Here is a 26,674-nt window from a genome sequence, read left to right on the forward strand (position 1 = left end):
GGCTGGGCCCCAGTCCCTTCAGCATGTTCCTTTTCCCTTGCTTCTTGGCGCGTTGCCTTCCTTTTAGCGCGTCAAAGAGCGCAACTTTCTGTCTTTCTCAGCGCGTCCATATTTTACTAATCTTTTTAATTTTTATTTAAAATAGTCTCTAAGGTTTTCTAAATTTAAATCGATAGAAGTGATGGTTGAAGTTGTTTACCATCAATCATTTTGGTTATTCTGTGAAAAATCTTGGTTAAATTAAGGGTATTTTTGTTAATTCATTTGAATTGATCATGATGCATATTATTGGTGATCCAAAACTCCTTTATGCGTGCAGCTTCTACTTATGTCATAATCTTTCAGCTTCTACCAATTGTTGTTTTAGATGATTTTTTTTTACTATTTATTTTACTTTGTCCATGGGTGGCTTTTAGGTTCCCCTGCGGTCTTACTTGTTGTGTTATTTCCTCAACAAGTTTTGCTTTTATGTCCCCTTTGTTCGTAAATTTCCTCTTTTAATTTTAATATGATAATGGGATGATTGTTAAGCACTATTACCCCATGCTTTTCACGCATGCACAAAAAAAAAAAAAAAAAATTTAGAGAGTTTCTCATCACAAGCAACATATTTATCAAAATACTCTGAAAAGTTTAGAAAGTTTCTAAGTCACAACTAACTTGCCATAGAGTCAAAATGCTCAAAATATAGAAAAGAAATATAAAGAAGATATTAAGTTAGAGCATTCCGTTGCGCTATGGGATCGCAATTATTTCTCTATCTTGCCTCTAAACCCACCTCCAAACATCGAAGTGAAATGTAAAATGACCAAAACACCCATCAAACCACTTTTCTCACGGCTCAAAAATAAATAAATAAAAATCAAACACACATAGAAATTCAAAATACAAAAATTAAATAATAAATTTTGGAATGGAATATCACAAATATAGATGAACAACTTTTAAATCAGATCAATCTTTTTTGAGAAGACTTGATTAAAAAAAAATTATTTAAACCCAATAATGATAACTCTTCACTCATTAGTTTTTGTATAAACTTTATATTCCAGTTACACCTTAAAACAAATGTGGTCCACATTCTGTGGGTGTGGAGATAAATTACTCAATTATATAAACTAATCAATGGGAACCAGCTATTTCAGGCGTAATCGGATGAATAAAACACATTTAAATTGAATAAATTCAACACAAAGCTGGCATATAAACACATTGTACAATGAGTGGGAAGAAACTGAAAGTCTTTGATTAGAAAGAGATGGTTTCCAAAAAAGTTCTGTTTCCTTAAGAAACAAAAGAAACATGTAGTTCACACATATAATGTGTCCTAAAAGGCCAAGGAGAATACAATGATTAGTCTTTTGTAAGCAAACCTGATATACAAGGTGTTGATTGAGTTCTGAACCAGAGCTTTGTGGAGATGGCCGATGAAGGTCTTGCGAGTGCCTTCGCCTCGAAAATTCAAGAAGACATCATATTTCCAATCAGGAACAGATGAAGTAGAAGAAGCCATCAACAAGCACAATATCGACAGCCTAATGTCAGTCTCGTGTAGCCCCTTAGACCAGTTCCACCGGAGGTGGAATAGCCCATCACCCAGTCAAAAAACCAGGCTAGTACCCTGTCAATTCACTCCAGCCCGTGTGTTTGCTTGACACCCAGCCCAAGCTGGTCTCCAGACCAGCCCAAGCTGGTCTCCAGACCAGCCCATTTTTGACAGACCTTGGGATGGGCCATTTGTGTTGTTGCGAGTGGCACGTGGCACGTGGCGCACGAGTAGCAAACAACAAAATCAGAGGCGGGGCCTAATGGCGTAGGCGCACTAACATCTCCCCCAGGTGGGCGACGTGGCCCAATTTCTGTCGTTGGATTTCCAACGGTAAAAAAAATTTGAATTTCACTTTTAAACTGGATCGTTTGATCACAGATCAACGGTCTACGTTTTTTCCCCCTAAAAAAAATTAAGTCAAAAATTAAAAATAAAATAATTAATTTTTATTATTTGATAATAAAAAATAATAATATTTTAATAAAATTGACGAGCCTATTTTTTGTTTTAAGGGTAGAGATGCTTTGGTCTATTACTATTCATTGAGGTCTATTACTGTTCACTTGAGTGGATAAATACTCTGGGTGCTAGAGTAAAGTATTTAGGGTGGAACTGCTCTTAACAAACCTAAGATTGCTGGGCAATGACCCTCTTCATCGGTTCTCACTAGAAAAATGAGATGCATCTTCGGCCGCCGGGAAGAGGGGTGGTGGCGCTTGGAAGTTCCCAGGAAATAAAAGGTTGCTTTGGCTAAATAAAGTCCACTAATCTAGCAAGTGGGATTGCACATGTGGCCAACAACTCCATCAGGCTGAGCCCCAGTCCTCTTAGCAAATCCCTTTTTCCCTTGCTTTTTGGTGCGTTGCTTCCTTTTAGCGTGTTAAAGTGTGCAGATTTCTCTCTTTCTCAGCGCGTCCACGCGCAGAGTGGGTCATAATTTTTAACCTAACCCGGTTTCTTGTGTTAAATTTGTCGGTCAAAAATCAGTTTTACCAAGGTTCTAAAGGACGTTAGGTGCTAATCGGGTGGCGAGCTAGGGCCTAGCGCATAGGCGGACTAGGCGGATTTAACTAAATCCATTATATTTCATGTAAATAAGTGTATGTTTATACTTAAAATATATATAATTTCATCATAAACTACAAAATAGAATGACACGTATATTATGAAGTATTGGTGTAACATCCCAGATCGTCCAGAGGAGTGATCCTTATATGTATATTCTCATCCCTACTTAGCACGAGGCCTTTTGGGAGCTCACTGGCTTCGGGTTCTGTAGAAACTCTAAAGTTAAGCGAGAAGGAGGCCAACGCAATCCCATGATGGATGACCCACTGAGAAGTTGCTCGTGAGTTCCCAAAAACAAAACCGTGAAGGAATGGTAAGCCCAAAGCGGACAATATCGTGCTACGGTGTTGGAGTGGGCCCGAGAAGTGATCCGCCCTGGGCGGGGATGTGACATTGGTATCAGAGCCTAACCCTAGCCGTGTGTGTGCCGACGAGGACATCCGGCCCCTAAGGGGGGTGGATTGTAACATCCCACATCGCCTAGGAGAGTGATCCTTATATGTATATTCCCACCCCTACCTAGCACGAGGTCTTTTAGGAGCTCACTGGCTTCAGGTTCCGTAGGAACTCCAAAGTTAAGTGAGAAGAAGGCCAGAGCAATCCCATGATGGGTGACCCATTGGGAAGTTGCTCGTGAGTTCCCAAAAACAAAACTGTGAGGGAATGGTAAGCCCAAAGCGGACAATATCGTGCTACGGTGGTGAAGCGGGCTCGGGAAGTGATCCACCCCGGGCGGGGATGTGACAATTGGAACATAATGTAAACATGGGGAACAAACATTTAAGTATTCGACAAGTCTCTTACAATTTATTGAAAAAAAAAATGAAAGGCAAAATGAAAGTTATCTATTTTCTGCCTAAGTGAGTCGATGCCTAGGTGGGTCTGGCTGGGTGCCTCAGTAGGTCTATGGGCCCTTTCTTAATTTTCAAACGCCTAAGCATTAATCAAGGCGGTGACCAGCCGTCTAGCGCATAGGCGGCGCTAGGCGGAGATTTTTAGAACAGTGGTTTTACCCAAGAGTCGGAGCAAATTGGAAGGAATTTAAAATTTAAATTTTAGGTTTTATTAGAAAGTTTGGCATGCGCTTCTGCGGGGTTAGAAATTGTGTGAAAAATTATGTTTTACAGGTATAAACACATCAACTTATATCACATCTAAGTGAATCAAGCAATCTCTAAACATGAGAAATAGATCTTAGAAAGTATAAATCCTACCTCATAATATTAATACAATTAACAAATTCTCAATGCATGATCACAAAAAGGTAAAAAAAAAGTAATTCAATTTCTAAATTTCAAAAATGGGAAAGATAAAAAATGGGTCTAAGTTCTCAGTTCTCACCATAATGAAAATTATGATATCATTTTAACATGAACTCGGGTTTTATTTCAGTCACCAGCATTATAAAGCTAGCGACTTCAACCTGTGCAAGCAAACAACTGAATTAGACCCAAGCCTAACTTTGATTTAACCAAATCAAAAAAGCAATTACGATCAAACTAGCCACTCTTATTCCCATATGTAGAAGCTATTCCTTGTTTTGCCTTTGTGAGCAGTGCAGTTTTCACTCTCTACACACAAAATGAACACACTCAAAATGATCAGCAACATTAAAAAACTTAATAAATTATATGTATACATTACTATATATGTATTTGGACATAAAGTATAAAAATTTACTAACAGATTAAAAAAATAAGTAATTATGAATTGGAATTAAATGATATTATAGTTGTTAAAGAAATACCTGACCAATTTTTACAAATAGCATCATAAATTGTTAAAACTTTACTGAAATATCTAATTACTCAAATCTATAATTCTATTAAAACACATAACCGAAAACCCCAAGGACAGGTGCATATTCCTGACCTTGCACAGTTAAATTTGCATTTTGTTTGAGGGGAGAAAAATGATCAAAACTGATAAGTCAATAGTTAAATAGGTTTACTGTGGTGTCAAATATTTTTTAATACATACATAATGCTGTCTATTTAAATCAACATTGATTCTTGCATACCTTCGGTTATATAATGTTTGGAGTTGAATGTATATATAACCAAATGGAAATAATTCTTTATCCGAAACTTAGAACAAACCAACTCATCCGAGAACGCAATGGAACTTAGCTGCAACTCCAATTTAATCAAAGTAAATTATTATACCGAAACAATGTGATCAAACTTAATCAAAACTCCAAATCCACCAAAAGTTTAAATTTCTTACCTTGAGCACAGAGGGCTTTAGAAAACGACGGCATTCTAGCCTGGAAATAAAATCCCCAAAATCAAAAAAATGAAATTTGCACAGAATTCATAGTTGTAAACACAAAATTACCCACCCCAAATCGGCTAGAGAACTTCCCCTCTAAACTCAAACAAAATCAACTCCAAACTTAATTAAATGTGTTTTCTTTCCCAAAACTTGTCTCAATCTGCAACATCATGACCAAATCAAAACCCCTAAATGCAATTGATCACAAACTGGATCAGTGCTCTGTCTCTCAGACACAACGAAAGCATAACCATATTGCCCAATAATATATAAAGTTCGCTAAACTAATAGGATTTCAAATTTTTGAGACAAAGAGATTAATACCTTAGTCAATATCAGAAATGTTCGTAGCTGAAACACAGAAATGATGAGCCTAAAAATCATAACCTAAACAAATGATAAGATAACCATAATCTCACACAATAACATTATACAAAAATTTAACCACAAAAATAGAAAATGGACAGATTCGTAAAGGAAAGCAGCAGCAGAGCAACTAATGGACTCTCTCAAAAGATAATATTGTCAAATTTGTAAGATTAAGCATGCAAGAGCGACTGCTGGCTTGCGGAGCGGAACTTGTTAATCGACACATTATTTTGTCCCAAGTTAAGCAACCAAAGGTTTGTTTAGGCACAATCGTAATCAAACCAAGCTTAAATATTTTTAAATATAACAGAAGAATTTTTTTTTTTTTTAAAACCAAGATAAAAATCTGAAAAAAAAAAACTCACAAAATGCAAGGTTCTCCAAAAAATTAAAAACTCACAAACCAAAAACTTAAAATAAAAAAAATTAAAAACAAAATCAAATTTTTTTCTCCAGAGGTTCTGACAAAGAAACCTCTTTACCTGCAAAAAAAATAAAAAATAAAAAACCCACAAACCAAAAACTTAAAAAATAAAAAAAAATCAAATTTCTTTCTCCAAAGATTATGACAAAGAAACTTGAAGAGGTCTCCGATGGGTTTCCAAGGGAGAGGTCGAAATGGAGGAGATGTTGTCCAACGGATGGGGAGGAGGAAGGAAGGAAGAACAACATATCATATCCATTTTTTCAGAAAAATATCTGCACAAATTTTGATTGGTTCGTTTTTCTTAGCGAGAGAGAGAGAGAGAGAGAGAGAGAGAGAGAGAGAGAGAGAGAGAGAGAGAGAGAACCCAAGATTAGTGAGCCAGAAAACGTGAGGATTGAGAGGAAGAAAAGCGTTTATGAGACATGTATCGAAAAGGATGGAAGGCTCCAGAAGACCAACGCGTCGACATCGTATGGAAGCAGACGGACGCGTGGCCAGCATGGGCAAAACTGAGAATTCATTATAGAGAAGCCAAAACAAAAGGCAGTCAGAGTAGCATTGCAAGGACATTTTTGCCATTTTACTGTTATAGAACAGTGCCTGATGACCAGCACGTGTGAAACATGGCACAAACGAAATAAACAAAGCAAGTAAGGGCAAAATAGGTATCACACTTCTTTATGAACAATATTTCAGTTCATTTTCTCTTTTAGCGTGTGTGTGTGTGTGTGTGTGTAGAGTTGGAGTTAGTATCTAACAAATACAAATGAAAGAAAGTAATATTCATATTTTAGTAAGCCTTTTAATTTTTTTTAAAAATAGTTTCTAAGATTGACATAAATTTTCACTTTGGTTCTTAAATTTAAAATCAATAGAAGTGATCATTGAGATTGTCCACCATCAATCATTTTGGTCATTCTGTGAAAAATCTCAGTTCAATTAAGGGTATTTTTATCAATCCCTTTGAATTGATGGTTTTCCTTATGTGTGTAGCTTCTGCTTATGTCATGATCTTTCTATTTCTACCAATTATCGTTTCAGATGATTTTGTTTTTACTATTTGTTTTACTTTGTACATGGGGTGGCTTTTAGGTTCCCCTTTCTTACTTGTTATATATTTCCTCAACAAGGTTTGCTTTTATGTCCCCCTCCTTCGTAAATTTCCTGTTTTAATTTTAATATGATAATGGAATGATTGCTGAGCACTATTACCCCATGCTTTTCACACATGTACACAAAATTTTTTTTTTAAGAGAGTTTCTCATCACAAGTAACATATTTATCCAAATACTCGAAAAGTTTAGAAAGTTTCTAGTCACAACTAACATTGCCATATAGCTCAAAGTATAGAAAAGAAATATAAAGAAGATATCAAGTTAGAGCAGTTACATATAGAAAATGTCATTCTGTCGCGCTATGGGATTGCAATGATTTCTCCATCTATCATGCCTCTAAACCCACCTCCAAACACCGAAGTGAAATGTAAAATGACCAAAACACCCATCAAACCACTTTTCTCAAGACTGGAAGATAAATATATAAAAACCAAACACACCTAGAAATTCAAAATACAAAAAATAAATAATAAATTTTGGAATGGAATATCACAAATAATAAATGTGGGCCACCTTATGTGGCCAGGGATCTGCTGTCCCGAATTTGATGTCCCATTTGTGTCTCGTTCTTAATTTTTTGACATTTGTCTATTAATTTAACACTAATGTTAAACTGTTAATTTTTTTATAAACTAATTGAAAAATTAAAATTAAAGAAAATAAAAACCTATTCGATAACTATCCACTGCGACTACAGAATCCCATTGCCGATGACCACTGCAACCACACAACCTATCGCCGCCGACCACTGCAACCACACCAATGACACCACCCCATCGCCGCCGATGCTGCTCCTCACGGCGGCAAAGCTTTCTTTCCTTTCCCTTCTCTCTTTTCAAATTCCAGTACTCTCGTCAATACGTGTGAAGTTTAAAGTTTGAAAATTGGGATATCTAATCGGTCGGTATGTGATCGATCCGTCCTTTCACAGCCAGCAAACAATGTGTGAAGTTTGAAATTTGAGAATATCACATCGATCAATTGGGGGAGGATGCTGAAGGGTTAGGGTTGGTGGCTGCGGTGACAGATTGATAATATCTAATCTAATCGATCCATCTCGTGGCCGAAATGCATGGTGGAGAGGTTGGGTATGGTGGCTGCGGTGATAGATTGGGGGAGGATGTTGAAGGGTTTCTTAGGATGCTAAAAGGTTTCATCAGCTATGGTACCTTTAATTTTACAGTTTAGTAAAAGTTAACACAGTTAGGTTAGAGTTAAGTGGTAATACATGAGTCAAATAAACAAAGGAGTAGACATCAAGGAGACATCATTTTCAGGACAACATACCCGGAGCCACCTTATATGGGTGTGGAGATAAATTATTCAATTATATAAACTAATAAATGGGTTGGTGTAGCGTCATGGGAGCCATCATTGGTGACTTGGTCGTAGGACTGATGCCTCCCTTTTTTGTCTCTGTTGTGTCTTTTCACTAATATTTTGTCACATGTTCTATGACTTAGCTGAAAAATAACTTTGTTAACTCTTTTACTTGACATTCAAAAATAAATAATACAACTCTTAATCCGATAAAATGCGCATATTCGAGCGTGTTGTTAAATTTGAGGTATCTTCTTCTTAGACTATCATGTCTCAAACCCTAACAAAACCCAACTATTTGAATTTCTATCCTCGTAATTTGCAATAAAAGCACCATTGATCTCATATCTTTTTTCTTATGCTTTCTCAAAGCCCGTTTATCTTCACTTTTTTTTCCTACCCATATACAATGATTGAAAAAAAAAAAAAAAAAAAAACCTCTCTTCTACTACCTGTCCCCAAACACAAATCCACTACTTGCTTTTATGGTTTTAAATCCGAATAAATAAGCAAAAAAACGTGGTTTCTCTCTCTCTTTGAACTCCAAGTCCTAAATCCAAAGCAACGCCCTTCCTCTAGTTTCAAGTTTTAGTTGCCGCTCCTTGCTCTTGCTCAAGGTAGGTTGACAAGCCCCAACCTCAATATCTCTAAATAACAGGATAGGCATGTGTTGGTCGACACTTGAGAGTGACGAAACTATTTTAACATGCATGCAAGTTACAACGAAAGGACTAACATAAATAAAATATGTAATTTAGGAATATAATGAAGTATGCAATTGCAGGAACGTGTTTAGAGCATACAACTAATCAAGAGAAGTACGAAGGAATATTTTAAAATAAATGAGATTACCAAGAAAGTGGGTCCTACACTGAGAAGACTTGAAGATACCTAAGCGGAAGTGCCCTGATGTTAGGATTGTATGCCTCGATTCTAACTTTCAAAGGGGGCGCAAAACTAAAAGGGTGAGTGGACCAAAGTTTATAATAATAATAATAATAATAAAAACCATTTTCTTTATGACCATACTAACCCCCTATTTTGAAAACATATATGTAGTACTACATAGTAGGTTTTCTGAAAACTCTAACATGCCATGAAAACATTCGTAAAACAAGTACGTAAAATCCAGTGCTCATTAATGGAAATATCGCTACTTGAATCCAAATCCATAAATCTCATCGATGATGTACTCACTAGGGGTATCATAGTGGCTTGAAGGCATAACCATCACCAAAGGTGAAGCTGTACGACATCAGGTTATGGCAATGAAGAAATCATAGTCCATCACTTGAAGGTGAAGCTATACGACTCTGGGTTACACCAAAGAAGAAACATATACATATAACATCACACATTGACACTAGCCTCAGGCTAGTGAAGCTGGGAGTATGTCATAAATATCCTCAATTGTGTCATATGGCCATAGACGTCTACATACTTGGTTGTGTGTATGTGTTGTATGATAACCCCTTAGATAAGCACCGAAAACATATCTCAAAAATCTCATATCAATCTGGGGCTCAAAGGCTTAAATCCTCATTTCATAAATCCATGATAATTCATATTCATAAACCATAAATAAATCATATCCGTAAATCCGTGGCATTTCATATACAAAAATCCAATAATTCATAACCTTTCGTAAAACGTAAATTCGATAAATCATAAATAATCATGCTTTTCGTGAATGCAAGCCTAATATTTTATAAAAACATGCAAGTTAAGAAGGTGTCCACTCACAGATATTTCATTGCCTGGAATCCGCTCGGACTAGCAAGGATGGTGTTACTTCCCACTGACGCACCTAAGCAGAAATAGAAGCCATTTAATAAAACTCTACTAAAATGGTCGAATTTGGGAAAACGGACAATGAATTCAGATTCGGCACGTTGAAAAATCTAAGGTAAGACCTTGGGTTCCCTTACGCATCGAAAAACCTAAAGATACCTTGAGGCATAAATGACATAGTCCAAGAGCCTTGCTGGAGGTTTTCTTGCATCAGAAGGATTTTTTCGTACACCTTGGGTTGACTGTGATGGTTGTCTATTGTGAACTTGATCTTCAAATTCATGCTCAATGTTGCCTTGTGAGATGACCTGCGAATTTGAAGAATGCGTGACTTGGCTTACTTACTCATTACCATGAGTGTTATGCACTGCTAGAACATCATCATCATGCTTTGTGCACATAGGTAATGGAAACAAATCTTGTAAAGACTCCCCCTCACAAGAAGCATGCCTTCTTGGTTGAAAGAAAATGGTGTCTTCATCAAAGAAGACATCTCTGGAGACAATACATTTGTTGGACCGAGGATTGAAGCATTTATATCCCTTCTGTGTAGGTGAATCCTTACAAACACACATTTTTCAGCCCTAGCATCCCATTCGTCACAATGTTGATGTTGTATATGAACAAAGCATGAGCAACCACACTTTCAAGTGAGACAACTTGATAAGTCTCTTTTCAAGAGTTTCATAAGGAGATTTAAACCCTAGGACCCGACTTAGGAGTCGGTTGATGAGGTATGTAGCTGTTAAAAATGCATAGGACCAAAACTTCTTTGAAACATTCATATGTAACATTAGTGCACAAGTTTTTTCAAGTAGGTCCCGGTTCTTTTGCTTAGTAATCCCATTTTGTTGTGGGGTACCCACACAACTGGTTTGATGTACAATTCCTTGTGAACTCAAGTATTCAACCATGTCGTTGGATAAAAACTCAGTACCATTATCTAATCTCAGTGTTTTAATAGTTGAATGGAGTTGATTTGACACAAATGTATGAAAGTCTTAAAAGATAGTCGGAACTTCACTTTTAGCCTTCATGAGATAAAGAAAAGTGACACGAGTGTAATCATCCATAAAAATGACAAAATATTTGTAACCTTCCATTGATTCAATAGTAGGACCCCATACATCGGTGTGAACAAGTTCAAAAGATATTCTAGACCTAGACATTGAGGTTCCAAATGGTAACCTAGCAAAAATTGAGAAATGACAAGTATCACACTTAATCAATGGGTGACAAAACTTTGGAAATAGTTTTGACAAAACAACTTCGGATGGGTGAGCTAGCCTTTGGTGCCAAACTTGTTGATCCTTGGAAGGGCTTGGTTGAACTTGAAGGGCTGTTGATAAAGAGGGCTTCGTGCAAAAATAATAAAGGCCATTTTGATAGAATCCTTCACCAATCTTCCTCTTGGTGAAAGCATCCTAAAGGGAATTACATTTGTGGGTGAGAATATGGCTAGGCAATTTAGAGTGTTAGTGAATTGTCCTACTGACATCAATTGAAATGGAAAAGATGGTACTTATAAGGCCGTAGACTCTATGGTGTTGAGACTAAACCTAGTTTTCCCTTTCCCATAACTGAGACATTTTTTCCATTTGCAACTGACACATGAGATGGTTTTGATAAGGCTTGGAATCATGTTGGTTTGAAGCTTTATTTGTCATGTGATCAGAGGCACTCGAGTCAATTATCTAATAATCATGATTAATACTAGTTTGTAGTGCAGTTGAGAATCTTTGAAGATACCTGGAGCTATATCACGTGGAACACGATCATGATCAGCTAGAAATCCTACAAACTGTCCAAGAAGTGCAGTGTGATTGTTCCCTTCACCCTTTGATGTTTGTGCAGCTTCTCCATGGTTTTTAGTTTGCAAGTAGGTCGTAAACTCGTTGATAAGAGTCACAGGGTTAATTGTGAAGTACACCAAGCCATGAGTGAGAGAGCTGACAGCATTGTTGGCAACACGTTGAGCTTTGAAAGGAACCACTGATGGAGATTTTGGAGCCATCATCCTGTTGTCTTTGAACTTGGGCTTAAGTTCAGGATGTAAGTCCCAATACTTCTCTTCGGTGTGACCAGTAACATTTCAGTACTTACACTTAAGATGTGGATTATTTCCCTTCTGTACCTTGGAATCATGGCTCCTGTGGTTTGCAACATATCCTCGAGTCTTTGATAGCTTGAGCTTAGACTCTATATTCATCACCCTGCTTGCTTCTTCATGTTGTATCGTAGCACAAATAGTCTTGGATGGTGGTAGCTCCGCACTCATTAATATGTAACTCCTCATATCCTTATATTCTAAGCTGAGACTTGCAAGCAGTTGATAGATCTTATCCTTCTCAGCTCTTTTGAGAAGAATAGTAGAGTCCGTGGTATGGGGAAGGTATACATCCAGCTCATTCCCTATAGTCTTTAAACTGCCAAGATGTTGAACAAATGACTTCTTTTCTTGCTGAAGACAAGTGATATCTCTTTTCAACTGGAATACCCAAACATAGTTGTTCTGGTTTCCATACATTTGCTTCATAGATTTCAACAAATCTTGTGAAGATTCAGAATAACTAAATATCTCAACAACATGTTTCTCCATGGTGTTAAGTAGCAAGGACATAACAGTAACTTTCATTGATGAACCATAACTTTCCCCTTCCTATTGGGGTAAGTGAAACTGCCTTAGACCAAGGAAGGTAGTTGAGCTCATTCAGCAACATCGAGCATTGGTGCTTGTTGATATTGACTTTGGAGTCTAAGAAACTCGAAATAGCTACCTGCAAGGTAAGAAGCTACTTGCGAGCCTTCTCCCTCAAGATTAATTGAGCTTTCCTCAGCCATTACAGAAGCGCACAAGAATAGCAACGGAAACTAAACGAGCAGAGAGAGAGGTCAAGGATGACACTGCTCTGATACCATGTGGATTTTAGTTTCAAAGTATTTTGATTTCATAAATAGTTTTGAATGCACATGGCAGTATATGTAGGCAAGAAAAGTGAATGATTATAAGCAACCATCTTTACATGAAACCCTAGAGACCACGTAAACCTAGGATACAAGATTTTCCTTAATTTAAGGTGATTTACATCAAACCCAAGACCAAGAAGTTATCAGCAAGTTAAGTGCCTTGAATCAAGGAGGAGAGAAAGTTAGAAAGCTGGAAAGCAAAACTGGCGGTTGACTTTGTGCATCCATGATTACTTGGAGACTTGTGATACAAGGTGACATGCTAGGGTTTAGTGACTGGTTCCAACAACCATTTATTCTGCTAAAGAGTTTGATCTTTAAGTTTCTTGGAAATTTGTGATCTTGAAGTTTGGTACACATGCTTTGTTAGGGAAGATCGATGTATAAGATTGGGTCATCTAGAATTAGCAGTTTGAAAGGCCAACTTCGCAATACATATGGATGCTATATTTTAATTTGTAATTTTAGTTAGCAGAATTTGATGAAACTCAGAAGAAGAATTGAAAAGAAAAGAGATGAGAAGCAAACTGGTAAACGTAGCTCCAGCTTCCTCTTTGATTCAATTTCGCCCACTAAATAAAAAAGAGAGAAAATACAAGAAGGAACCATTACAAACTCCACATGCATCACAAGTGTCTCATACTTATGTGTCTTGCATGAGTATATCTACGACAAAAAGTCAGCTACTATGACAGCTGGCACAATCCTAGCCTATGAGCTAGTCTAATCTTGGCCATCCGTTTCCTATCCAAACAAATAAGAACAAGACTTAGTAACTTAAACTTAAGAAATCAGCTTCAAGGCTTAATCACTAACAATACATACCTGATCGAAAAGAAAGAAAAAACAAGTTTACCACACATATGAATAAGTAAATACTGATCACGTACCAACTGTAAGCGAAGAAAGAAATACTCGAAAAAAAAGAGCTCTCAAAACACAAAAGAGTCACAAATTCTACCATAGAAAAATCACCATTTCTTCCCCCTCCCATGTTCTAAGTCTTCCTACTATATTAGTGATGATGCGCCAAATACTTCAATCCCCATTACCCTATGACCCACATATGCAACCTCATATTCTCCCACCTCTCTTTGAGGCTGCCACAACCTTCTCCTCCTTCTCTTCCTCATGTCTCGACTGCTTTAGATCACTAAAAATTACCTCAACAGCCATTGCCTCTTTTTCCTCGTAACTTGAGTCCACAATCTCACTCAAAGGTGCAGTGCTCTGATTCTAATCCAAATACCCCAAAGTGCTGAAAGTTTGTCGTTTTGGGTGGGAACCAGTTGATCCTTGATTGTTGTCTTCCCTCTAGCGTACTCCCTACCTCAAGAAATTCCCAATGTTGCTGCCTTGTCTCTTCCACATAGCTTGACTCCTCAGGACCAGTGAAAATTTCTGAATCATCGATCCAGGGGATGAGGGATTCCTCATCAGCCACCGCCTCATTTTGCTCATTGTTTGGGACCATGGCATTAATCATAGGTGCAATGCTTTGAAACTAAGCCAAATCCCCCAAAAATGATGAATTGTTCTGGACGACAACCGAAACCTTGGCATTACATATTATTGTCTTTGTAGCCATCATAATACATTCAAACAACATTCTGATGTAGTTCTTGTGCACCCTTACCTGTTTTCTGCACTGTTACATGCTAACAGCACAAGGTGTTTTTGGTTGAACATTCAGGGGTTTGTTATATCAGACTGGGAGGGTATTGACAGGATTACCTCGCCGCCACATTCAAACTACACATACTCTGTCCAAGCTTCAGTTCTAGCTTGTTATTTTATATAAAAACCTTTTACATAAATGAAAGAAGATAATTTCTGGTTCGAAATTATAAAACTTTGAAGATGGTTCTCTGTGTTTTGAAGGTCATGGTCCCTATCAACTATTCATTAATGATCCCATTAACCTGGTTAAGAATAACGTTGTCCCAATGAATCGTACTGATGATGCTACAGGAAGGATTCTGCTTGTCAAGTTCACCATGGGTTTTTTTGAGAACCCGTTGGCTGATTTCAGCCTAGTCCATGAGCTTGGAAGCTAGGTCAGTTTATTCGAGATAATCAAATATCAGGATTTGCAGCCCTCCTATTGGTCATTTGATTGATGTATATAGTTCGATAAAATTAGAATGGACATTCCTTTGAAATTGATGTTACACTCAAAGGCCAAAAGACTGCTTGGTAAGTTTTGTATTTATTGATGAGGGCTAAACATAGGCCCTTTGGTTAAGATGGCTTAAGAAATCAGCTTCAATGCTTAATCACTTACACTACATACCTGATTGAAAAGAAAGAAAAAACAACTTTATCGTACAAACAGATAAGTAAATACTGACCACCGCAGGTGAAGAAAGAATATGCGAAAAAGAAAAAAACTAAATAGAAGAGCTCTCAGAAGCAGAAACCAACTCAAAACACGAAAGAGTCGCAAACTCTTACCACACAAAATCACCATTTCTTCCCTCTCCCAGGTCCCTTAGTCTTACTACTATACCAGTGATGATGCGCCAAATACCTCAATCCCCATCACCCCGTGACCCACAGATACAATCCCATATCCTCCCACCTCTCCTTGAGGCAGCCACCGCCTTCTCATTCTTCTCTTCCTCATGTCTCGATTGCTTGAGATCACTCAAAATTGCCTTAACAACCACCGCCTACTTTTCCCCGTAGCTTGAGTCCACCATATCACTCAAAGGTGCAGTGCTCTGACATTGATCCAAATGCCCCCAAGTGCTGAGAAATTATCATTTTTAAAGAAAGAGATGCTACAGTTCCCTCCAACTCAAGGAACTCCAAACATCGCTGCCTTATCTCTTCCAAACGTCGACATCGCTGCCTCATCTCTTCCAAATGTCGCTGCATCATCTTTTCCACATCACTTGACTCCTCCGGATCAGTGAAAATATGATGAGAAATTTGTTGGCAGTCCCACATCGGGGGGAAGAAAATGAATGAGTTTAAATACGATTACCCCTTTCTAACAATTACTAAGACCTTTTGTGGTAAAACCCCAGCCCCAAACGTCGACGTTTGATCTCTTCCAAACGTCGATGTCCCTACCTGGTCTCTTCCAAATGTCGCTGCCTCATCTCTTCCATATAGCTTGACTCCTCAAGATCAATCAAAATTTCTGAATCATTCCTACCGGGGAAGAGGGATTCCACATAGCTTGACTCCTCAGGATCAGTCAAAGTTTCTGAATCATCCTTCCAGGGAAGGCAGGATTCCACATCATCTACTTTCTCATTTTGCTCATTGTTTGGGACCATCGCATTAATCATAGGTGCAGTGCTTCGAAACTGAGCCAAATCCCCCAAAGTGATGAAAAGCTGTTCTGGGCGGTAACCATGTATACCAGTTTCCTCTATGTCAAGGCACTTCAAATACTGTAAGTCTTCAGGCAACTTCGAAAGTTTTGAGCACCTATGGAGAGTGAGCCATTCGAGGCTTAACAAATTGCAGATACTCTCCGGTAGATATACCAGGCTTTTGCAGTTTTTCAGATTTAACGACACTAACCCTTGAAGCCGTTCAATTGATGCGGGAAGCTCTCTGATAGATGTTCTATCCAAATCAAGGCTGGCTAATCTTTCCATATTTTCTAATATGTCTGGAAACACCTTAAACTTTGTACAACCAGAAAGAGAGAGATAATTTAGGGACTTGAGTTGACAAATGCTGCTCGTAAGACTCTTAAAGTCTTTGCTATACCGTAGCGTCAAAGTAGCAAGTCCCGTAAGACTATAAATTATGGATGGCAATTCTTCAATTGCAATCCCCGAAAACTTAAATTGTCGGCTGCGAAAAGCTTGCTCATATTCAAGCTCCGTAAATATAGTCCAATCTAAATGAAGCTCCGTTAGGTTCTTCAGAACTTTTAGAAACTCTGGAAAATTCTCCAGATTTAAGCAGCCAGAAACATTCAGGGTTTGAAGAGATCTCATACGAATGCTGCCTGGAAGAATCTTTAATCTTCTGCAATCCTTCAAGCTCAGGGTAACGAGTCCTGTAAACTTTTTGATGGACGATGGCAGTTCTGAAATTGTAGTCTCATCTAAATTAAGCTCTAATAGGTTCATAAATTCAGGAATTTCTGAAAAATTATACAGATTTGAGCAGCTAGAAAGATTAAGGGTTCGAAGAGATCTCATATGAATGCTCTTTGGAAGGCTATGAAATTTCTTGCATTGCTTTAGACTCAAAATCTCAAGGTTTTCAAGAGATGAAATTGATGGGCAAAGGACTCCAACAGATGTCTCATCCAAGCGAAGCTCTCTTAATCCTTCCATATTTCCGACATTTCTTGGAAAGGCCTTGAGCTTTGGACAACCAGAAAGATTAAGAAATTGCAGTGACTTCAGTTGAACAATGCTGCTTGGAAGAATCTCAAGTTTTCTGCAATATTCGAGATTCAAGGTAACAAGCCCCGTAAGATTGTTAATTGATTGAGGCAGTTCTTTTATTGCAGTCCCTTGCAAATAAAGCTTTGAAAGCTTCTCCGTAACTTCTGAAATCTCTGGAAACTTCTCAAGTATTGAGCAAAAAGAGAGATCAAAGGTTTCAAGAGATTTCATACAAATGTTGCTTGAAAAGGTCTTGAGTTTGCCGCACCAACTTAGATCCAAGAGGATAAGTTTTTCAAGGGCAGAAATGGATGGGTGAACCTCATATAACCTTGTGCATCCACTAAGAATTAGCTTCTCAAGATTCTTTGCCTCAGTGAAGTCAGGTGTTTCCTTAAGACGATGAGAGCCTTTTAAATTGATAATCTTCAACTTTCCAAGAGGTTGTCAATATACATCAGGGAAAATATGTGTTACATACATAATAAGGCATTTAAAAACTAAACCATTTAAAAGTAGTATATAGGCAAATGATGAACGTACCTTAGTTCCTTTCCAGAGGTGTTCAACCCAACTATATTGCATGTCAATTTCAACAAGAGTTCTGGGTTAAAATTGGATGATAAAGACTTTAGGGGACATTTGTCCCAGAATAGATAACTTAATTTTTTAAAGAGAAACTTTAGATCCTCGTATTTCCATTGATCAACGGACTTCCTGATCGGTGGTCGTAAATAGTGGGTATAGACTTTAAGTAGTCTTAGTTTTGTCATTTCAACAAAAGCGGTGTTTAATTTCACCACATTGTCTCCATGTGGCCAATGCACAATTATGCTTTCAACTGCTTCTGTAGCCTATAACCAAAATTGCAAATGGAGTGAGTACAAAACTTAAGATTATAACACCTAATGCACATGTTTCTCATGAATTGGATTTTGGTCAAAGTTGAAGCATTATACTTTTTATAATAATAATAATTATTATTATTTAAATTTACTAACGTAAAGGGAGGAAGAAGATTCGAAATAGTTACATTAATGGAGGGGAGGGGGAGTGCATTTCTCACCGTTTTTTGAGTTAACACATGATGCACATCTTCATAGCTCCACAGCCTACTGCGCCTCCCGGGCTCTTTTATAGATGATTCCTGACGTACGATTTCACGACCCATTTCCTCTAATAAATCATGCATCTCAAGTACACCGTCAGATGAGATAACGACAAGAGCTCTTCCAACTAGGACGTCTAATCCGGTATGGGGATGCAAGTCACAACCTTCCATAATCCGTATTGCGAAGTCTTTCTTCATTTGTTTAAAGAAACATGCAATATCAAGAAATATTTCCTTCTGTAAACCATCTAGTCCATCAAAGCTTGTTCTAAGGACTTTCTGAATTCCCAGGTGCGGGTTTCTCGCTATTTTCTTTAACTCATCTTTCCACAAAAGTACACTTTTGTTATCGAGAAATGCTCCCAAGACTTTAAGTGCTAAAGGCAAACCTTGAGCATATTTTATGAAATGGCCTGACAGATCAATGTATTCTTCTGTGGGTTGCTTTGTACTGAAAGCGTACTGCATAAACAGCTCAAGAGCGTCATCGTCATTTAACAACTCGGGCTCATATATCTGATCACCAAGTCTACTTAGTGACTGCTTATCTCTAGTTGTTATAATGATTCGACTTCCGCCACCAAATGAAGGTTGCTTTCCAATTAAGGCTTCAATTTGGGATGAACTCTCCACATTATCCAGAACAAGTAAAACTTTTTTCTTACCAACTCTTTCCATCATCTTCTGAAAGCCATTTCTCAAAATCTCTGAACTCCCCACCTTCATAATTGTGATACTAGATAGAAGTTCTGCCTGCATATCTAGTGGTGCTTCACCTGCATCAGTGGAGGGAAAACGTCCCTTGACATTTTCAAGAAAGCAACGACCTTCGAAGTGATGATTGATTTTGTCATACACAGCTCTAGCGATGGTGGTTTTTCCTATACCGCCCATACCCCATATTCCAACAAGGCGAACGTTACCGACCTCAGGACATAATAGTGAATCCATTTTCTGTAAGCGGGAATCCATTCCAACCAAGCCACTCTTTTCACTTGATAAGTTGTTGATCAATTTCTTAAAAATATCATCTACAATCAACTCAATAAGCTTGGCATCATCCCTGCCAAATTTGAAAAACAGTATTGTGAAGTCCTGCGATTGCTAGTTATATAACACTCATCACACTGTCATTGAAAACACAAAGTAACGACCCAATAATTCTCAATTTATTCTTCTTTCATTTACTCAATGCACTCTTCTAAGTTCAATCAACATATAAGAGAACTAGTCATGTATATCCTCCCCAGATGTTTTATAGACCCTTTAATCGTGGCCATATATATATTGGTCTTGCGGTTTGAAGAATTAATTTAACTTGTTCTTGTTTACTTATTAACGTTGGACAACGTCTTTTGTAAATTATGTCTCCTCTCTGCTTCTTACACCTGGTCTTTCCTCATCATGAAAGAGGGAGAAAATTAAGAGGTTTTGTACAAATTACGTCTTCCCATGTGAAAACGTAAATAAAAACAAGTGAATTCTTCACCGCAAGATCAATATCAAGGGCCCCTAATTTTTTAAATTAGTTTCCTCTTCCCTTCTCATAGAAAATATCTAGGTGTGGCGGTGGAAAGTTTTGCAGACAGTTGGTGGGTATTCAATTTTGTAGAGGGTTGCGAAGGAAGTCTTGGTTCTAGTTGTATCAACATTAATTATAACCACAGGAAATTAGCGACTATAAACGAAATAAGAATTTTCTTCGAGACTAAAAAGACCAAAACAGGAAATTAGCTAAACTTCTAAACTAGTAAGTTCAGAAGATTATGAAGGAATGAGTTACTGGTAATTTTGTGAATCCCAGCCACATAAATTGGGGGCTCTTTGTAGAGCGGACCTCCACCGCTGCACTTCCTCCACGTCGGCATTAGGATCATGTTCATGTTTAGAAAAAGCTTTCTCAAAACTTCCCTCGATTTTACGAACATGAGATGGGTTTACTTCGTAGAAAATGGGAATCACAATCTGCTTCTTCTGATCCATGCATTGCAGTATTTGGACGATTTCTTTCAAGCACCATGTGGAAGAAGCGTAGTTTTGAGAAAAAACTACAATTGAAAGCCTCGAGTCGCTTATAGCTGTGAGTAGCTGCGAAAGGCCGTTGCCTTTTCTGAGCTGTTCAGCGTCAATGAACGTGTTGATTGAGTTCTGAACTAGAGCTTTGTAGAGATGGCCAATGAAGGTCCTGCGAGTGTCTTCGCCTCGAAAATTCAAGAAGACATCATATTTCCAATCAGGAACAGATGAAGAAGAAGAAGCCATGAACAAGCACAAGATCGACAGCCTAATGTGAGTCTCGTGTAGCCCCTTAACAAACTCAAGACTGCAGGTCAACGACCCCCTTCATTGGTTCTCACTAGAAAAATGGGATGCATCTTCAAGGGGGGAGCTTTGAAGTTGCCGGGAAAGAATGGTCGTTTGGCTAAAGTCCAATAACAAATACAAATGAAAGAAAGTAACATTCATATATATATTTTTTTTACCCTAATTCCTTGTAGCATATTAAATTTGTTTTAATATGTGATGTTTTACTCCAAAAAATTAAATAAACTAAAATCCTTAACTGCAATCATTCTGTTCTGCTTAGAAAAGCCTTCCCCAGCCTCGAAGCAACATTTTCCGAGCTCGGGAGAGTCCCTAGGTTTCCAGCATCCGACATGTAAAAGTAATTGTAGTTGATCCTAGTAACCAAATTTGCTAAATGAGGAAAGTGCCCGACGTAGAGCTTGAACGAAAGCACTCTGAGCAGGAAAGCAATGCAATCATCAAACTGCTTCTCAATACGATCGACTTCCATTTCGCATTTGGCCTTAATTGCAGAAACTGTTCCGCCGCTGAGCGTCAGTTGTATAGAATAGAAGTCCAATGCTAATCCCAGGATGTTGTTTATCCTGCTTGCTATGAGAGCCCACAGCTTATCTGGAACTACAAAGCACTGCCGCTGAATTGTCAACAAGTACAATTCATGTACTTCTATGACTTCGTCCAGAGATCGAGCGGCTGCCATACCTTCGCATGGCTCACGCCATGCATTGTGATATACTCTGTCCATCACATACTGGTGAAAAGCATCGACAAAATGGAGAAGTTTTTGCTCCACTAACCAGTGACGCTTGTGGTTGTTTGCGGCACTGCCTCTACCCTTCCACATCCACCTTCGAGCTATATCAAGTACGAATTTTGCTCGCTTAACCTTCAACAAGAACCCCATGACCTGGTTATATTTCTTGATTGCCTCCGCGTTTGCAATAAGTTCAAGTGGCCAAGAGACCTTATATGTGAAGTTTAGTTGATCAAGTCCATCCATTCCAAAGCTCTGAACACGACTTTTATGAGGAGTTGAGGGAAGGGAAGCCATCTTAGGTTGCTCATTTCCATTTAAGTCGTGATTTTTGGTGAGGGATACAATCAATGAATCAGGAAAACTTAGTAGCACTCCATCAGCAGAGTTTTATTGGAAGAAGCACGGCTAGGAACGTGCATAGACAGCACAACAAGTCATCATTACAACTATAGTCATCATTGCCATAAAGGAAAGACAACAAGGAGGACATGTGATTGCTGTCTCATGGACAGCAGGGAGGACATTTTATTATTGATGTTGCACCTGTGTAAAGCTTTCCTTTATTGTGTATAAGTATGGACAACAGGGAATGTTTCAGATATGAAATAAATTACAATTCAAATCAGAAAAATCAAGATGGTATCAAAGCAGGAAAAATAACCTGCTTCTGCTTCGCTGTTGTATGGCTCAACAACGGAGGTTGAGACCTGAGGAGACTCTGAGTGAAAAGGTGCAGATCAGTGTCAAACTTAGTATGCTTTCGCAACAAACTCTGTAAATGGTTCTGGTAGTGACCGTCAGAATCCGAGGTGCATAACTGGAAACCGCTTTCGGAAGAGGCCCAGAGTTTCCAGCAGAGGTCAGAAACCCAGCAGCTCAGATTTCCGAGCCAGACCATCAAGCTCCCGCCTTTTTCACCTCAAGCTCCCTCTCAAGCTCCAAGACCCACGGGAGTTTCCAGCAGAGGTCAGAAACCCAGCAGCTCAGCTTTCCGAGCCGAGACCATCAAGCTCCCGTTTTTTCACCATCATAACCAAAGGTCGCTGCCGCTGCCAAGCCTAAGGCAAAACCGAAGGCCAAGCCCGCAGCTAAGCCAAAAGCTGCTGCTACGAAGCCCAAAGCGGCTGCTCCGGTTAAGTCTAAGCCTGCTGCCAAACCAAAAATCGCCATAACCAGATTCCTCACCGTAGCTGGGCTTTCTCCTATACCCAGATCCATACTCGGGTTCCGGTGCCTCATTTTCCCCTTTCTGCATGCTCTTCTGCTTCTGTTGTCTCCGTTTCTACTGTTGGCTCCTCCACCTCAGCTGCCTCGCCCGCCTTTGGTTCTTCTGCCACCTCCTCCTTGGTCTCAACTTCAACCGAAACTGAAGCCTCGGCTTCGGGAGCAGCTGGTTTCTCGATTTCTGCTTCTACGGGTGGTGTTGTTTCCTTTGGCTCTTCGGCGGTTGTAGCCTCAGACTTGGTTGAAGGTGCTCTTGTGGCTCTGTCTCTCTATCTATTGTTTTTATTCTAATTGTTTAAGAAAAAAAAAAAAAAAAAGGAAAAAAAAAATTCTTTCTTTATTCTTATAGGTCTTTATATGGCGGAAGAGAATTCTTATTCGTTTGGAGATTCCTAGATACCTTCCTCCTCAACCGTGTCTGAGGTGGATGTCAATCCAAACCAAAGATTAAGCTCGGTCTTGTTAAATGAGTTTAATTACTTACCTTGGTCGAGAGCAGTGAGTCTTGCCCTAGGTGGAAGGTCCAAGCTAGGGTTCATAAATGGAAGCATCGAAGTTCCTGATGTTTCTTCACCAACTTATGAAATCTGGCTTTGCAAGGATCAGCTAGTTATGTCATGGCTCCTAAATTCCATGGAACGTAAACTAGCTGAAATATTCAGTTATTCTGAATCATCATTCAAACTGTGGCAGACAGTCAAGGAAATGTATGGCAGCCAGAACAATGCTGCACGTGTGTTTCAATTGAAGAAGAACATTTCCAACATACAACAAGAAGGAAAGCCCTTTGTGCAACTTCTAGGCAGCATGAAGAGCATGTGGAATGAGCTGGAAATGTATTGGCCTCACACAACTGAGGCGTCTTTACTACTGAAAAGGGCAGAAGAAGACAAGATATTCCAACTCTTGTCAAGTCTCGATCCAGGATACGAAGACCTACGAAGCCACATACTCATGAACCCCGAACTACCTTCCTTCACCAGCGTATGTGCAACAATCCAACGTGAAGAAGTACGAAGGAAAGTCATGAACACTAGCACAAAGACCAGTGTAACTGAAGCAAGGGCTTATCTAGCCAACGAAAGAAAATACAAAGTGAAGAATCCACACTTAAAGTGCCAACACTGCAACTATACTGGTCACGTTAAGGAGACATGCTGGATTTTACATCCGGAATTAAAGCCAGAGTTCATGAAGGATAACAAGGGCTCACAAAGACTGAACCGTGCACCACATAGAGCCAACAATGCAACTACCTCAACCTCTCATAGGTCTGATGCACTCAAGAGCTTCACTGCAAATCTAGCTGCACTCATAAATGAGTTTGCAGTGTATCTTCAAAGCAAGAAAGAAAGGATTAAGAGTGACCAAACGGTCGGCTTTGAAGATGGAAGTTCAACAGCTTTGCTAGGCAAGTTTGCTGGATTTCTGACAGAAACACAACACATGGCCCAAGATGACATGCAAGGTATCATGACTGCTTTTAAAACTGCTCTTAATGTAAATATGATGCATGATTTGTGGATTGTTGATTCGGGTGCCACAGATCATATGACCAACCATGTTTCTAAGTTTCACAAGTTTGAAAATTTTTCAAAACCGTCTCAAGTCTCAACTGCCAATGGTGAGAGTTCTAAGGTTTTAGGGAAGGGAAATATCAACTTAATATCGGACAAAATTGAGTCAGTAGCCTTATTTGTTCCTTCTTTTCCATTTCAACTTCTATCTGTGGGAAAAATCACCAATACCTTAAATTGTTTGGCCATTTTCTCTCCTCACAATGTCATTTTTCAGGATTGCCTCACCAAGAAGACGATTGGTGAAGGGTTTTACCTTGATGGCCTCTATTACATATCAAAAAACAGTCCCAGAGGATTTCAAGCCAAGTCCAATCCATCCCAAGATAGTCAATTGTGGCATCAACGTTTAGCTCATCCTTCCCAACCTGTTTTGTCTTCCTTGTTTCCAAACTTAGGTAATGATTTAATTTCGTGTGAAACATGTCATTTGTCTAAAGACACCTTTATTAAAACTTCCAGAACCATCAACCTCAGAGTCATTTCCGTTTCTATATACAACTGAAGATGTCATGGGAATATGCCGGATCAGCTGTAACAATTTTCCAGCAGAAACAATAGACTTAGCTATGTCCTTAATAAACAATGGACATGATTGAAGGTCTTTATTGCCACATTCCTTTCCTTTCATAAAACTTGTCACTGAGGCAGAGGTCGCAACATCTAACATTTGATACTGTACTTGCCTTAATAGATAACTCTTCTCCCAAAAGTCAGTCTCGTCAGCAGATATTGCTTTATTAACATAAAGGAACATCTCCTCGTATGGATCATCTAGTGTTCCTTCAAAAAGCCAAGAATCAAGACCCTCAATATACGGCAATATACTTCCAATAAATAAATAAAGAAGCATCTGGTAATCTTCCTCCTCACCACCTCGCACTAGACACACTTCATCCAGCTTCTTGTAAAGATGGTCAAGGACGTGAACAGCCAAGTAAGCAGCAGGAAGAGACGAATTAGACTCAAAATACACCTGTGGGATGGCACCATGCACTATTTGCAACAGATACTCAGCACCTGAGCGGAGACTACACAAAGAAGTGGCCAATCCCAATAACGTAGGGGTTGTACTAATGCCATCTTCTCTTATCTTCATTTCCTTCTTTAAAGCAATATCACGCAACCTCTTAAGCCACGCAGAAACAGAACATGCAAAAGCCCTCCAAGTAGGCGGGGGTAATCCAGCAGACTTCTCGATTTTGTTGACTATAATTTCCACCAGTTATAAAAAGCACCAGTAGTATCCATATGAGTAAAGTCACAAAGCTCAGTAGTACTTTGAAAGTCCTCACATGAAGTTCGAGCAGGCAAGTGACCACCCATTTGCTCATGCGCTCCAAGGATAGCATTAAAGTCACCAATTGCCATCCATGGCATTGTAGTATTAGAACGGATATTTAAGAGGTCACACCATAAATCATGACGAAGAGTTGAGGTAGTAGCCGCATAAACAATAGTAAACTGAGAAAGAACACCTTCAAAAGAAGCCTGAAAAGTAACTTGTTGCCATGAAGAAGAAATTATAGTAGGAGAACAATAATCCGTAGAATACAAAACCCAAATATTAGGCAATAAATCACCCCTGTTATTGACAGTAAGTAAAGATAGACCTAATGAATTCCAATAAGCAGAAGGAATAGAATCCGTAGAAACTTGTCACTGAGGCAGAGGTCGCAACATCTAACATTTGATACTGTACTTGCCTTAATAGATAACTCTTCTCCCAAAAGTCAGTCTCGTCAGCAGATATTGCTTTATTAACATAAAGGAACATCTCCTCGTATGGATCATCTAGTGTTCCTTCAAAAAGCCAAGAATCAAGACCCTCAATATACGGCAATATACTTCCAATAAATAAATAAAGAAGCATCTGGTAATCTTCCTCCTCACCACCTCGCACTAGACACACTTCATCCAGCTTCTTGTAAAGATGGTCAAGGACGTGAACAGCCAAGTAAGCAGCAGGAAGAGACGAATTAGACTCAAAATACACCTGTGGGATGGCACCATGCACTATTTGCAACAGATACTCAGCACCTGAGCAGAGACTAGACAAAGAAGTGGCCAATCCCAATAACGTAGGGGTTGTACTAATGCCATCTTCTCTTGTCTTCATTTCCTTCTTTAAAGCAATATCGCGCAACCTCTTAAGCCATGCAGAAACAGAACATGCAAAAGCCCTCAAAGTAGGCGGGGGTAATCCAGCAGACTTCTTGATTTTGTTGACTATAATTTCCACCAGTTGTAAGCATAAAAAGCACCAGTAGTATCCATATGAGTAAATTCACAAAGCTCAGTGGTACTTCGAAAGTCCTCACACGAAGTTCGAGCAGGCAAGTGACCACCCATTTGCTCATGCGCTCCAAGGATAGCATTAAAGTCACCAATTGCCACCCATGGCATTGTAGTATTAGAACGGATAATTAAGAGGTCACGCCATAAATCATGACGAAG

At 38.8% G+C, this 26,674-nt stretch overlaps 3 protein-coding genes and 1 long non-coding RNA gene across 5 annotated transcripts; 1 reads left to right on the plus strand and 3 right to left on the minus strand.

The window, feature by feature from the left end:
* Positions 1-3,896: 3,896 nt before the first annotated feature.
* On the minus strand, positions 3,897-5,209 carry LOC103933622. Of its 2 annotated transcripts, XR_665149.2 has the most exons (3): positions 4,844-5,209; positions 4,638-4,746; positions 3,897-4,188 (listed from the first exon to the last, which is right to left on the minus strand). It is a non-coding gene; the product is annotated as an uncharacterized LOC103933622 (long non-coding RNA). The 2 variants fall into 2 exon arrangements; XR_007253984.1 differs by having other exon boundaries at positions 4,638-5,209.
* Positions 5,210-15,954: 10,745 nt separating this feature from the next.
* On the minus strand, positions 15,955-20,694 carry LOC103933623 (disease resistance protein RPV1). Its single transcript, XM_048572675.1, is given in 5 exon segments — positions 15,955-17,687; positions 17,787-17,852; positions 17,855-18,095; positions 18,308-19,415; positions 20,136-20,694. Coding segments are annotated over 5 exon segments (3,627 nt in total). The 5' UTR covers positions 20,615-20,694.
* A 199-nt stretch (positions 20,695-20,893) lies between these two features.
* LOC103933632 (spindle pole body component 97-like) lies at positions 20,894-26,468 on the minus strand (the record flags this gene model as incomplete). Its single annotated transcript, XM_048572676.1, has 5 exons — positions 20,894-21,803; positions 22,078-22,233; positions 22,670-22,909; positions 24,660-25,426; positions 25,874-26,468. Coding segments are annotated over 5 exons (2,640 nt in total), but the record flags the coding sequence as incomplete, so codon positions are not given.
* On the plus strand, positions 23,416-24,531 carry LOC125471875. The gene is made up of 2 exons (XM_048572800.1): positions 23,416-24,108; positions 24,435-24,531. Exons 1-2 carry the CDS (start codon positions 23,448-23,450, stop codon positions 24,461-24,463), a joined length of 690 nt encoding a protein of 229 aa, XP_048428757.1. The 5' UTR covers positions 23,416-23,447; the 3' UTR covers positions 24,464-24,531.
* Positions 26,469-26,674: the final 206 nt, after the last annotated feature.

Source organism: the organism of the source record quoted next, unplaced genomic scaffold (genome assembly GCF_019419815.1).
Source record: "Pyrus x bretschneideri cultivar Hongxiangsu unplaced genomic scaffold, Pyrus_bretschneideri_v1 Contig62, whole genome shotgun sequence".
Taxonomy (NCBI): domain Eukaryota; kingdom Viridiplantae; phylum Streptophyta; class Magnoliopsida; order Rosales; family Rosaceae; genus Pyrus; species Pyrus x bretschneideri.

Excerpts from the sequence above, each read along its gene's own strand:
- LOC125471875 (XM_048572800.1), top strand. The coding sequence starts at position 23,448 with ATGAAGAGCATGTGGAATGAGCTGGAAATGTATTGGCCTCACACAACT. Across the intron at positions 24,109-24,434 it reads GGCCCAAGATGACATGCAAG|GATTGCCTCACCAAGAAGAC; the intron begins GTATCATGACTG and ends GTCATTTTTCAG.